The sequence below is a fragment of the Typopeltis vanoorti genome, chromosome 2 (genome assembly GCF_054136105.1).
Source record: "Typopeltis vanoorti isolate ZY-2024b chromosome 2, IOZ_Tvanoo_1.0, whole genome shotgun sequence".
Classification (NCBI taxonomy): Eukaryota; Metazoa; Arthropoda; class Arachnida; order Uropygi; family Thelyphonidae; genus Typopeltis; species Typopeltis vanoorti.
In genome coordinates, this window is record NC_143550.1 from 17,182,156 (window position 1) to 17,197,648 (window position 15,493).

Consider the following 15,493-nt stretch of genomic DNA (forward strand, 5'->3'; position numbering starts at 1 on the left):
TAGGAATATTATAAGCACCAGACTAGAATAGTCACAACTGTTGTACAGAAAGCAAAGTCAGGGTATGATAAAAAATGGCTCTGCAAGCTAAAGACAACCCCAAAAAAATATTATTGATATGCTGCAACTAAAAGAAAGAATGTATATGAAAGAATAACTTTTCTGAATGCAGATGGTGTGAGGAGGGGGGGGGGGGGGGGGAAACAGATGCAGAAGAGGTTATTCAACTAGTGCCCATTTTACTAAACGCTATCAACCTGGTGTAAGCAACATTGAGCTCACTGCTACCTCTTCACTGGATGAAGAAACTCAGGTGTATGAGGACAAAGTATTACAGCTGTTGCACAAACTGAATAAGAATTCAGCAATAGGGACTAATGGAATTTCAGCACGTGTGCTAAAAGAGTGTTCAGCTGAACTGGCTATTCCTTTGACCAATCTGTTTATTGTGAGTCTCAGAACAGGTAAGATTACGCAGGAATAGAAAGAATGCATGGTAATTCCATTGCATACGGGTGGTGCAAAAACCAATGTATCCAACTATTGACCAATTAGTATCCCAGAAGTGGTGGTGAACATTTTGAAAAAATTGGTTAGGGCTAGCATTCAGAAATGGGTTGACAGTGAATCTCTGTTTTGCAATGCGAACATGAGTTTACTTGGGGAAGGCCATGTTTTAGCAACTTGATCACATTCTATAACAATTTTTCCACTGAACTACATAAGGGGAAATGGATACATGTGATACTTTTGGATTTTGCTAAGGCTTTTGACAGAATATAGCATGGTAGACTGTTCCATAAATTGGAGAATATGGGTTTGGAATAGAGAATATTAGCATGGATAAGAGGATGGCTGACTGACAGATATCAAAAAGTAGTATACAGGGGATATCAGTCTGCAAGATTTAAAGTAACCAGTGGTGTACCACAAGGATTAGAGCTTAGTCCACTGTCATTCAATCTATATATAATGATATTGGGAAGGATTTGACAAGTGACATAAAGCTATTTGCTGATGATGCAAGGATAGGTAGGGCAATCAGGAATGCTGCTGATATGTAGTACTTGGGAATGATTTGAATAAACTGGAATTGTGGGCATGGGAAAATGGATGTCAGTAAATGTAAACTCATTCATTTTGGAGTGATTAGATATCCAATGTCGTGTTATATTGGTGGGATTATGCTAGAAGAAACTAATGAGGCTAGGGATCTTGGAGTGTTAATAGACAGGAAGTTGAAGTTCAGGGACCAAGTAATAATGATTGCAAATACAACTCAAAAGATAACTGCAATGCTGAAAAGTATTCACATGTAAAAATAAGGATGTCATTGTGCCTCTTTACAAGGCCTTGATAAGACCTTACTTGGACTATTGTGCACAAGCCTGGTTTCCGTTGTGATTCTGATATAGTGGAGAGAGTGAAAAGGAGATTGTTAAAAATGATATTAGGATTGTGGCATACTGATTATGAAGACAGATTGAGAATTTGTAGACTAGAGACACTAGCAAACAGGAGAAAGACGGGCGATATGATTGAGACTTACAAACTTCTGAAAGGGTAATGCAGGATTTTAATTGATGAATTTTTCAATTTATGGAGGATGAAGAAAAGACAAGAGGGCATCCATGGAAGATGAGAATGAATGCTGCTAAGAAGGGAGTCAGGACTAGATTTTTCTCATAAGGGTGGTGCATGATTGGAATGGATTGCCATTGGAAGTTATGAGTGCAAGCAGTGTGAATGAATTCAAGAATAAGCACAATAGCTGGTGCATGTAGTATGTGGCCTCCCTCGATGAGTCCCTTATTACTCCCTGGAGCAGGCGGTCAGGGCTAGATTTTTCTCTAATGGGGTGGTGCGTGATTGGAATGAATTGCCATTAGATGTTGAGGTTGAGAGTGCAAGCAGTGTGAATGAATTCAAAAATAAGTATGATAGCTGGTGTGTGTGTGTAGTATGATCTAGTTTACCTGACTCTGCATTAAGTGTCATTCCAATAAATAATTTCTCCAGGTTCCTGATGCCAAATCCATTCAAGTGCAGGCTATTCCTGGTATAGATCTTTCTACTATCAGACCTACTCCACACAATCAAAAACTCACATCAATTTCTTCTACATAACCTAATCATGAAATCATTTTCTTAACTGAGGATATCATAATAATCATGATATAATAATAATGTGTTATTGTTAATAACATTATTATTGTAAAAATCACCACTTAACAAATTGGAAGGAGAACACCTGTTTAAGTCAACATGATGAAGATGATGACACAGCACAATTTTGAAAGAAGTTTGGTCTTCTGAAGTCCCATGGTGTTTTACGAAAGCAAAATGCTTGAGAAGGAAAGTTTATATGGAGCACTTTTGGGGGTGGGAGGGATCGGGTTGCCACCTTTTGGTAAGTCCAAAGAGGCACACACTTATTGAATATGAAAATCTTTCTCTCCTCTAAATGTATAAAATGAAAAAGCCAAAGTTGAATATATAATTCTAACCTTATAAAAAATTAAAAGATTGAATACATTGATACCGGTAGTCCTTATAAGGACTGGCTTAAAGGGGCGAAGCAAGAATGCTTTTCGTCTTCCCTGTTATCTGTAGAGGACAGTGTAGGGATAAGATGTTATTGAGCTATTAATGCTCTGATCATGGCAAGAGGGTAACAGCAATAGCCGAGCCCCAGTTAGAACTTCACTGGCTACATCATTGCCATCCATTACCACCCTCCAAGGGTATTGTATTAATCATTGCATCTCATGGTCGATCTTACTTCATCCCAAGCTTCAATCGGTACTAGTATTAGTGATTTAATAATATTTGTATTTTAAATATATAAGTTGTCCCACTTAGGTGTAATTCAGGACGCTGAAAATTTTCTTCAAATTCGGGATGTTCCGCCTAATTCGGGACAGGTGGCAATCCTAGGGAGGGGAGAGATCACATGGTACTAATTGCTTAATAGCAAAAAAAAAAAAAAATCAAGTAAATGAGAATTTGAATTGAAGGATTTTACAATCAGACAAAGCTAAACTATGATTTTCAAATGATAGTTCAAACTTAACTTTTCAATAACCATACAATTTCCTGACTATAATTTGTCATTTTACTCACCTTAAAAATTACTGACAGTTGTCTAATTATCCTAATTATTTAAAAGCTAGCAGATAAGCTTCAAGAAATTTTCATGGCAGATTGGTCACAACAACTCAATTTACTATAATCTAGTTATCTCAATTTGCTAGTACCAATCATTATTTCTTAAAGAAATTAGGTTGTAATAATTTTTTTTGGGGGGGGGGGGTATGTATTCCCCATTTCACTGAAAGAAAGTAAGCAATGAGCAGTTCAAGAAACATGCTTTTTGTTAGATAACCAGACCAAATATATAGCAGAAACACTAATCACAATTTGAGAGTTAATCACACTTTTTTCGTGTTTAACACCCCCAACCGGCCACGACGTCTATAGACGTCGAGCTAAATCTGGATACGAAGCTCTAAAACCCATTGAATAACATGGATAAGAAGTGCAATTTGATGTCACTATTTCATTCACATTGGCAGGTAGGGAGGTTAAATGTCCTCATGTCGAAATCGAAGTTCAATATTATTAAGAAACCTTGACTGCTACCGTTTTCTGGTGAGAAAGCTTTTTTTGCAAAAAATGTTATTCTTTTCTTTAACTGAAGAAACCAACTGAAATTTTCAGTGATCATATTTTAATTTATCAATAACATGAAGTGCATTCATTAGCCCAAGGATTGGTGAATTCCTGCAACACAGGTTAACCAATAAATGGTGGATCACTGTTTACAATTATGAAAGATTTCATCTTTCATAATTGTAAACATGAATAAAAATTCAACTTTATACTAATATAATGTCAGTTCCTTTCTATAAGAAGCAATGAGTTAGAAATCCATTGATTAATTCATCAGTCTTCTTTACTATAAATCTTGAGGCAAAAATCAAATAACAAAAAAAAAGACCACTAACTCATGTTTTAAACCAGCTTAATATTGAAAAAATAGTGGACAACTCACAAATTAAGAGAAGTTATTTTTTCTTATCCTTTATGTGTGTGCAGGTTTATACACTGAAGAGTCAAAACATCATGACCAGTGTCTTCATCCAAATCGAAGCAACTGCAGAAAAATGATGCTGTGTGTGTGCAGGTCATGAAACAATATAAACAACACCTGATACTGCATTTCGTTAATCAGCAGATGTGAAAGGCAGCAGACTTAAGCAAGGTTGACAAAGGCCAAATTGTGATGGCCAGACTACTTTGATCAGAGCATTTCAGAGATAAGGCTTGTTGTCATGGTCAGCCGTGTAGAGTACCTTCCAAAAGTGGTCTGAGCCGACCATGGATCATCGATGCTCGTGGTGAGTGAAAGCTATCCTGGATGGTATAAGCCAACAGAAGGGTTACTGTGGCACAACTCACCAGTAATTGAACGATGGTAAAGGGTGTAATGGGTCACTGTAAAAATTTTTAAATTTTACAGTGACATTTCCAGTGAGTAAATAAATTATTATTTATTGTATTATTATTTTACATGCCAGTTATTGTATGTCTACAAAGAGCTAAAGTTTTTCCTTTATGTTTTTAACTCACTTATGCTGAATTGACATTCCCCCTTTTCTGCCTTGCCCTAATCTTTATTGTACATATGGCCAGCTTTAATTCTGATTGCCGCCAGCCATATGTCTATGACTTATTCAGTCCCTTACGCTCTTCAGTCTGGTAAAATTTATTTGTTTTTTGACTGCGCCAGCCAGACTGTACTTCCGAGAGTGAAGGATTGAAATGTGGAATAACGGCGGCAATGTAGGGGGCTTGTAACTTTAACAGAAATTTCTTATTATCTTATTCAACACTCATGTTAGTCATGGCAATCTCTGACTAGCACACAGGTTCATAATTTTTTTCGAGTAGTGCATTGACAAGAATCAGATCAGCGTGTTATTTACAAGTCATTTATTTTAACTAAGAAATGCATGTACAGTTAAAGCAACAATTAGTTATAGCTACACTTCCCTAGCTGTTCTGAATCTTGATTAAAAGCTATTATACAATACAATACTATACGTTACACTATTATACAACAAAGTATTACATACAATTAAGATAACGTCGCGGCAATGCATTTCATCCTTTATGGTGGCTCAATGCAAATTACAAGTGATGTCCTCCCTTTCCTTTATTTCTGTAGTTGACGACTGGAAACTTTTCTATCGGAGTAATACCTAAAGAGATTTGGACTACACCGGTGAGATCCTTCCTTCGGTTCCCGGCCATAGGTGCCGTGGTCACTGAGAGCCTGGCAGCTTCTGTACTTCGGACCTTCTCAACCCTGTTTTCTACTCGTCAGGTCGCTTAAATATCATTTTCCGTTCTTTGTCTTTACTTCCGCATTTTTTGTGCTTATTCTCAGGCATGCCGACATCACTTTTGCACGCCTTTACCAACGTCTTTGTTCTTGATGATTTTTAACCTTCGCAAGTCTCTGCAACTTTTCCCTTCCGGGCTTTCCCTTTGTTCTTTACTAATCTAGGCAACTTTTCTGCTGACTCATTACTTTAACAAAGAACAATTCTATCCCTTTGTGTTGAGCACAATTGTTTTACAAGTAATATTAAATCATACATATTATGCATTATAACTAATTTTTTCTATATTCTTTACATCAATTTTAAATTATATCTTATGTTATAGAATAACTTATCATGCAAGATTTTACATCACAACACGCAGCACATCAAACCCTGGTGAAAATAGGTCTGTGTAGCCACAGGTCATTCCAAGTATCCCTACAAACTTTGATTCACCATTGAATGTGTCTCAAATGAGCATGTGAGCATCAAACTGAACTTTGCAAGAGTGGAAGAAGGTCATCTGGTTCAATGAATCTCATTTCCAGTTGGACCATGTGGACAGCCAGATACGTGTGAGTCGTTTATCTGAGGAAGCATTGGAATCAGGATGTACGGTGGGACAAAAACAAGACAGTGGATGCAAGGTAATGCTTTGGGCAATGTTCTGTTGGGAAACTCTGGGTCCAGTCATCCATGTGTAGGGAACTATGGCATCTACCTCCTACCTAAGCATCATTGCAGACCAGGTACATCCATTCACTGCAATGATAATAGCCCTCTGGTTGTTCCTTCTTTCAGTAGGATAATGGGCCACGCTGCTCGGATTGTGCAAGAATGGTTCAAGGAACATGAGGAAGACTTCAGGTATTGCCCTGGCCTCCAAATTCCTCAGACATCAATCCAATTGAGCATCTGTGGTTGTGTTGGAATAGCACATCTGCTCTGTGAAAGTTCACCCACATAACTTACAAGAGTTAAAGGATTTGCTGATTACATATTGGTTCCAGATACCACAAGAAACCTTTAGAAATCTCGTAGCATTGATGCCTCCCCAGATAAGAGCTGTTTTGGTGGCATGCAGTGAACCAACATCATATTAGATAGGTGGTCATAATGTTTTCGCATTTTTGGTGTATGTCATATGTCATTAGATGATTGATAATTTATATACCCGATGTTTAAAATTTTAATATAACTTCAAAATCATTGATATACATACCTCTGAACAAATCCAGATAAAAGGCTATGAAGAACATGAGAACGAAATCTCATCAACTGCCTGTCACGAGGAGTACTATCTGAGCACTGTCCATTCTGAATAGGCCTTTCAAACATATTACAAAATTCAGCCCTAGTACCTAAATAGTTGGGACGGACAAAGTCCACCATGCACCAGTACTCTAATAAATTGTTCTGAAGGGGATAACCAGTGAGTACTATTCTCCTCCTATTCAAACAATATAATAAACAAAATCAGAAGACTAAAATATTAATTAAAAGTGAGCAATTTTATTAAAATGTTTTATCTTAATTGTTGATGCAAATATATATATATATATATATATATATATATATATATATATATATATATATATATTTATTTATTTATTCACATACACACACATCTCAATGTATTCCCTCTCCAACCAGGATGGGGATTGAAATACTGCAATTTGCATGGATCTTAGTGAATGTATTTAGGAGGAAAGAAATTTCATCACCTGGTTTGAGATTGCCACCGTGCTTGCTGGATGTCTGAAATGGCATGGAAAAAAGATCCACATTTGGTCTCTATAGAGACTAAATGTGGAATTTTTTTCTAGGCTACCTAACTATATTAGAAAGGCTTATACGCTGGTTAAACATGATAATTAATACTTAAGGAATTGACAGCGTACACTAGAAATATAAATTAAATCAACTTTAATATATACTTTCCAATATTTCGGCAACGTCACGTCGCCATCTTCATGGAAACTTAAGATAAAGACATGTGCACGCAAGTGCTACATAACAGCAAATGAAAAACGAAGCGAGGAAGGTACTGTTTTCCTAAAGTCCTGATAGTACCCCCCCCGGCAGGTTATATTAGGTGTTCTTGGCCTTTGGGCTGAAGTTCTTCTGATGTATTTTCCCCAAATTTGGGGCAGTCTCATGCATCCAAATTTGTTGAGGTTTGGCATGTTCCTAAGGGCTGAGGCTGATTCCATGAATAGTCTTTCATAATTGAACTTGCTGCGGTGTATTACTGGCTTTCTTCCACCTTATTTTGTGGCGAGTATCCAGAGCATGGTCTGCAAGCTCAGAGTGGCTGTACTGGTGAAATCGGATGTAGTCCTTGTGTTCTGAGATTCTGATATTTGCTGTCCTGCCTGTTTGGCCAAAGTAGGACAATTTACAGCTGCAAGGGGCCTGGTATACACCAGGTAGGTCTAAGTGAAGTGTATAAGGAATGCCAATTTTCTATATGGTCTGTAACAAGAGGTCAAGTCATGTTTTTTTAGGATTTTGTTGATTTTTTCTGAGGTGCCTCAGATGTAGGGAATGGTAATGGATTTAGAGTAATCATTTTTGTGAGGGGGGGGGGGGGGTTATGGATAACTGGTTTTAGTATTTTTTGGATTTTTTTTGTGTGGGGAGGGGTAGCCATCGGCTGAGAAAGTGTTAAGGATGTGATTTAGTTCAGTGGTTAGGGCTTGGTCATTTGAACAGATTAGTTTAGCCCTGTTGAATAGTGTTTTAATAACTCCATATTGTTGTGTGTGTGTGGGGGGGGGGGGTTGTTTGTGAATGTATCTGCCTGTATGGGTGGGTTTTCTATAAACTACGAAAACCTACCTGGTGTATACCAGGTCGATTGCAGCCGTAAACTGTCCTACTTTGGCCCAAACAGGCAGGACAGCAAATATCAGAATCTCAGAACGCAAGGACTACATCCGATTTCACAGCCACTCTGGGCTTGCAGACCATGCTCTGGATACATCACAGAATAATGTGGAAGAAAGCCACAGTAATACACCGCATCAAGTTCAAATATGAAAGACTATTCGTGGGATCAGCCTCAGCCCTTAGGAACATGCCAAACCTCAACAAATTTGGATGCATGAGACTGGCCCAAATTTGGGAAACATACATCAGAAGAACTTCAGCCCAAAGACCAAGAACACCTAATATAACCTACCAGGGGGCACTATCAGGACTTTAGGAAAACGGTACCTTCCTCGCTTTGTTTCTCATTTGCTGTTATGTAGCACTTGCGTGCACGTCTTTATCTTAAGTTTCCATGAAGATGGCAACATGACGTTGCCAAAATATTGGAAAGTATATATTAAAGTTGATTTAATTTATATTTCTAGTGTATGCTGTCAATTCCCTAAGTATTAATTATTATACCTAACTTTATGTGAAAGAAATATGATTGAGAAATAAATCCTGTCCATAGTACATAGAACCTTTTTTACAGGAGACACATAAAAACGTGATAATTATAGACCAATTATTCTTTGCCACTTCAAAATCTTTGTAAAATAATACCAAATCATCTGATTAAATTGAAATATATATTGTTCTTTAATTGACCATGATTAATAAACATCTAATACCAACAAGTTTCGCCGACAGGGCTGTCCGGCTTCTTCAGGGCTTATAACAGTAAGAGAAAAAACTCAAAGTGGCTAGTACAGAGAAAATGGAGTAACACTACTGTATAAAATAAACATTAAAACAGAACGCGTAACATTACATGCATGGAGCGTGTTGTGTTAGTCGCTGTTATGAGAGCAAGTTCTGTAGTTTTGAGCTAAATTAAATTCTGGCAGACTGAGTGTTCATATTAAGGTTTTCCATATGTCAGCTATTATCATTCCCTGGTTTCTGTTAAGATTTTCTCCAGAAAGGAGGGCTACAACGGTTTCTTTGAAATTTCTACAATGGAAATCTTCTAGGTAAGGCAATGAGCTGCTATCCCAATCAATGATATGGTTAGTAATCGTGAAATGATGGGCTAGACCTGAGACTGTTCTGTTGTTATTAACATCTCCTATATGTTTTTTTTTTTTTCAGATTTCGAGACTTCTCAACATCTGTCCTATATAGTTTAGATCATAAGCACATGGGATGTTGTGCACTCCAGCATGTTTTGAAAAGAGGATTAATGTCTTTTGGCGATCTTAAAACGTGATGGACAGTCTTGAGTGGTTAGAATGCAACTCTAATGTTGAAAGGTTTAAAAAGTTTTGCGATCTCCTCGGGCACTGTACCTGCATAAGGAATAACTAAGGATGAACTGTATTGAGTGATGGTAGGTTGTTGTTGTGGGGGGTTTCTATGAAGAATTTTGCTGACTACATTCTTTGGATAGCCATTTTTTATTAATGTCTCTGATATATGAGTAATTTCATCATAGAGTTCTCTTTCTTCTGAGATGATGTTTGTAGCTCTATTTTTGAGCATATGTATTATGCTGAGCTTCTGGGAAATATGGTGAGTTGACTTGAAATGAAGGTAGCATACAGTGTGTGTTGATTTGCGGTAGACTGTTAGTTTAATACGTCCATCTGCTAGTTTCTTGATTAGGGTATCCAAAAATGGTAGTTGATTATCTTTTTCCAGTTCTAAAGTGAATTGTATTTTTTGATGAAAAGAATTAATTTTGGTTAAAAAATCCAAAAGAGATGTTTTTGTGTCCCTCCAAATTATGAAGACATCGTCTACATACCTCCACCACACTAAAGGTTTTGGGTCTAATCTTGAGAGGATGTCGGTTTCTAGCTTTTCCATTAACAGATCTGCACAGGGCGACGAAAGGGGACTGCCCATAGTTAAGCCATTTAATTGCTCATATATCGTTTCATTCCATTTGAAATAATTAGATTTAAGGCAATGACGAAAAAGGTCAGCCGTATCTTCAGGGAAGAGATTGTATAGGATACTGATAACTACTTCTACTGGGATGTTGGTAAATAAAGATACCGTGTCCAAGCTAGCGAGAATGTCTGTTTTTAAGATCGAGATGTTTTTCAATTATTTTAAGCGTTTTAAATTCTTAATGTAAGTATCTGATTTTCTATTATATCCTTTTAGGAGGCTGGAGAGGTGTTTGGACAATAAATATGTGGGAGCATTTCTTCTGTCAACGATCAGGCATAGTGGAACTCCACTTTTGTGGACTTTCGTGGCTCCGTACAATCGTGGCGTCAATGGGTGTAGTGACTTCAGATTCCATTGCAAGTCTGTGGACCAACTAGTCATGTTCCATAATAAGCTGTTAGTGTCCTTGTGGTTTTTCCATGTTCGATCCGACTCTAATATGTGATACGTTGATGGGTCTGATAGTAATTCTGCAATCTTGTCTATGTAGTCCTTAGTGTTTAAAATGACTGTGGCATTACCTTTGTCTGCTTTTAAGATAGTTATTTGTTTATCCTTTTTCAAGTCTGAGAGAGCTCTTTTTTCTTGGGGAGTTATGTTTAGGTTAGGTGGCTTTGAAGTTGAAAGGATAATAGCATTTTTTAATCTCAGATCATTTGCCGTTGTTTCTGGAAAGGATGAGAGTGCTTTCTCTATGTTACTGATGATGTTGACCTTAGGAATATGATCTGGGGCGATGGTAAAATTGAATCCTGTCTTAAGTATTTCAGTTCATGGTACGAAAGGTTAAAAATCACTTTTTCATCAGGGAGGCTCAGTCCAGAGTTGTAATACTTTTCATATAGCGTGTTGAATTTTTTGATTTGAGTTTTTTTACTAATTAGAAAAGCTTTGTTGAAACTGTTTTAAATCATCGTATCTAGAAGCGTGCATAAGTTGCTCTCCATGTTATTAGAAATAACTTCCAAAAGTCAGAAGCACGAAAGGTCTATTCTGTTAAGTTCAACTCTTACGTGTTGTATTCTTTCATGTAGTAGGGGCAGGAATACCTTAGTATATATTCTTTTTGCTCTTCTTGAGTGGAATTGTTCTTTGAATGTTAAAAACTTTGGAATAATGTTAAAGTTTCTGCATCTTTTTAAGAAAGTTAGATGGTTTAGAAGCCTAGCTTTTTTACATTTGAGTTTCTCAAAATAATGTACCTTTTGCTTCATATCATTGTATAGATTATATTCGGTCATTCAAACATATATTAAATTGAAATATATATTGATCTTTATAATTGACCATGATTTATAAAGATCTAATACCAACAAGTTTCAGCAAAAATATTGCAAAACAAAAAAACTTGAAATCAACAAGGAGTTATGCAAGGATGCCCGCTTTCCCCATGGCTTTTTAACATTTTCATCCAAGAACTCATTAAAAAAGCACTGTCCTCAACAAAAGGAGTAGAAGTCAATGGAAGACCAATCGTATCATATATGCAGATGATGTTGTAATTATAACATAATAAATCAAATTTCCAATATACCAGCTTGCAAAATTACAAAATACCTCCAGAAATTATAATAGGATTATAAATTCGAGTAAAACAAATACAGTCATCCCTCGACTTATGTCCATTCAAGTTAAGTCCTCCCAAAGATATGTCTGTGATCCCATAAGGGAATAAATAACATTTTTGACTATACAGTCATCCCTCAATTTACGTCGAGGTTCTGTTCCATCAGGAAGAACATAAGTCGATACATTAAATTAACAGAGTTATGGGGGTTAGGAACTTAACAATAATAAGTATACTGTCATTTTAATTTTTAAACCTTTTTATAAAACTGTACTGTGTGTTATTGTCACTATAAAACAGGAGAATGATCACCTAAATCTTCCTCCACAATCACATCTTCATTACCTTCCCTATGTGATGGACCAGGCTGCGGCTCTTCTGGTGTAACCTTTGTTTTTTTGATGAAAATGTCCGATGTGCTTTGCTTATTACTCTTCTTCTTTTCATCATAAATTTGTTCATAGCAAGCAAGCAAATCATGTACTTTCGTTTCTATTATTAAGAAGCGTTCAACATTGGGGTCCATGTCTTCGACCATTTTGAGAACATCGCTAACTGCAGAGAACATTTCTGCAAGACCCTTCACTGTGAATCGATTAACTATCTCTCCTTGTTTCTTTTTTTCCTCTACCTTTTCTCGTTCTTCCTCTTCTGCAACACATTGTTTTCCACCAGTTCGACCAATTCTTCGTTGGTCAACTCTTCAGGAGCACTTCCTATGGGTTGAACTACATCGTAATCATTCACTTCGAGATTCAGGTTGTTTGCTAAGCCCACTATTTCTTCACTCAATTTACAAAGGTCTTCATTTTTTTTTCAAAACTTCCAAAATCGTACACAAACCTTATTAATGTCTTTTTCCATATGCCACTCATACACTGAGAGATCACTTCATCCAAAACTACAGCAATATTTTTAATAGCATGATAAATATTGAATGCTTTCCAGAATTGAATGAGAGTGTGGTCATTTCCTTCATTAGCAGAAATGGCTTGTGAAAAAGTTCATAGAAAATAAACCTTAAACACTACTAGAACTCCCTGATCCATTGGTTGGATCAATAAAGAAGTGTTTGGAGGGAAAAAGACCTTGAACTTGGTGAAGATCACCGATATAATACGGATGACTTGGAGTATTATCTAGAATTAATAAAATTTTAAATTCTACATTTTCTTTCACACAATAGTTTTCCATTTCAGTCACATAACAGTTGATTAAGGCATCCACAAAAAATTTTGAGTCATCCACGACTTCTTATATCTCTGCTAATGAACTGGAAGAGTATGCTTCCTAATGTTTTTGAAAGCTCTTGGATTCTCACTGTGCCATATCACAAATGGTTTCAGTTTACATCCAGCCACATTACTCCCTAACAGAATCATAACAAGGTCTTTAAGAGCTCTGAAACCAGGCAAAGATTTTAGCTTTTTGCGGATGAACTGTTGACTAGGGCATTTTTTCTCGAAACAAGGAGGTTTCATCCATATTAATATTTGCTTTGGCAAATAATTTTCCTCCGTAATAACTTTATCCAATTTCTCCACAAACTCCTTGGCAGCCTTCTCACTGGAACTTGCAGATTCACCATATATTTTCACATTATGCAGTGCAAAATGCTGCTTGAATCTCATGAACCAACCGGAAAAAGTGTTAAATTCATAGCCGTAATCGGGTCCTGCTTTCTCCGTCAACATGTTGAAGAGACTTAGTGCCTTAGCAGTTATGGTCATAGTGCTAAGAGGTATGTGCTTTTGGTTCAGGTCCTCTATGCATGATGAAAGTAGCTTTTCCAATCACTGACAGGACCTTGTCGTTGCTTTATCACTATCATTGAACTTGCAACTTCGTTTCAAGATCAACTGCTCGCCTCTTTTTCTGTGATTCTTCACTAGGTTTTTTTAATTCGGCTTGTGTAGGGGCCATGTTGCACAAAATATCATAAAATATTTAACGATAAATACACAAATAACATATTTTTCAAACACAAAATCAATAGAGGAACTGTGAAGTCAAGTGCCGACTGCTGAGGGAGGTTGCTGCTGAATGAGCTATTGCCACTGCATTTGCTAAATCAAAACCTTTTTACTATACGCTCACTTGCGTCTTGTTCAAAAGTATAGCCGAAAATGTTATTTACTCCATTATGGGATCACGACCGTATCTTCGAAAGAGCGTAACTCGAACGGACATAAGTCAAGAGATGACTGCACTTTCAAAGATTACGCAAGCGAGTGTAAAGTGAAAAGGTTTCCATTTAGCAACAATGCATCATGCGCAGTGACAACAGCGCATTCAACAGTAACTGGCACGTGTCTTCAACAGTTCCTTTGTTGATTTGTGTTTGAGAAATAGGTTATTTTTCACTAAATATTTCATGACATTTTGTGTAACATGGCCCCCCTACACGCCCAATGAAAACACCTAGTAATCACAGAAAATGAGGCGAGCAATTGATCTTGAAGCGAAGTTGCAAGTTATAAAGCAACATGAAGCTGGTGAGCCCGTAAATGTGATCGCACATGACTTCAAATGGTCTCATTCTACAGCGATGACCGTTTTGAAAAATACTGATAAAATTGTAGAGGCTGTGAAAGGATCTGCTTCCATTAAATCAATGATAATGATGAAGCAACAACAAGGTCCTATCGGTGATATGGAAAAGCTACTTGCATCATGGACAGAGGACCTGACACAAAGGGTCATATCCCTAAGCAATAGGATCATAACTGCTAAGGCAGTAAATCTCTTCAGCATGTTGAAAGAGAAAGCAGGCCCAATTACGACTATGAATTCAAAGCTTCTTCCAGTTGGTTCATGAGATTCAAGCAGTGTTTTGTGCTGCATAATATGAAAATGTATGATGAATCTGCAAGTTCCAGTGAGAAGGCTGCCAAGGAGTTTGTGGAGAAATCGGATAAAATTATTACAGAGAAAAATTATTTACCACAGCATATATTTAATATGGATAATACCCCCCTTGTTTTGAAAAAAAAAAAAAAAATGCCATAGAACAGTGCTTCCCAAACTTCAGGATGTCAGGGCTCCCTTTGCAAAAATTAAAATATTTCACGGCTCGCCTCGAAAAAAAATCGTAATAGAGAGATATATTATTATAATATTTATTGTATTTATATTCAATACAAAACATACACAGCGAATATTGCAAAAACCAAATGCATATATTACATTTTTGGCCTCTTACCATTTGGTTCTGAAGACGATGCGGGCTGTTCTGGTAAAATATGAAATACTGTCCTTTTTTTTGAGTCTGTTTCTGCTTCTTCTGATTGTTCGTGGGAATTTTTTTTATATTTTATCAGCCACTTATCCATCTCAGGGTTAAATTTTTTAACGTAGAATAGTTCAAATAATATCACCACTTACCGATACTGGCAACCCACAGACTGATAACATAAAATTAATGAATATTACCTGAATAAGGGAATCCTCGGACCAGGAACATTTTTCTCTTTTGTGACTTTTCTCCCTTTAAGGTAATTAAGCCTAATGCGAAACAGACAGCAAAGGCAGGTCATTAAAATGTGCATATGATTGGTGCGGTATTAACAAAAGATCGTGCAATCGAAAGATAAAAGCATAGCTGACAATTGAGTTGGAATGCTAACTCTCTTCAACCGAATTCCATATGTGAAACTGCCATAAC

General features: G+C 36.8%; 1 protein-coding gene across 2 annotated transcripts in view; it reads right to left on the reverse strand.

The window, feature by feature from the left end:
• LOC150108851 (helicase ARIP4) overlaps positions 1–15,493 on the reverse strand; it is a 619,923-nt gene that overhangs the window by 358,219 nt on the left and 246,211 nt on the right. For both annotated transcript variants that reach the window (XM_090403746.1, XM_090403737.1), the window contains one exon: positions 6,613–6,840. In XM_090403746.1, coding sequence (XP_090259872.1) covers positions 6,613–6,840 — 228 coding nt within the window. The remainder of the gene's footprint in view (positions 1–6,612; positions 6,841–15,493) is intronic.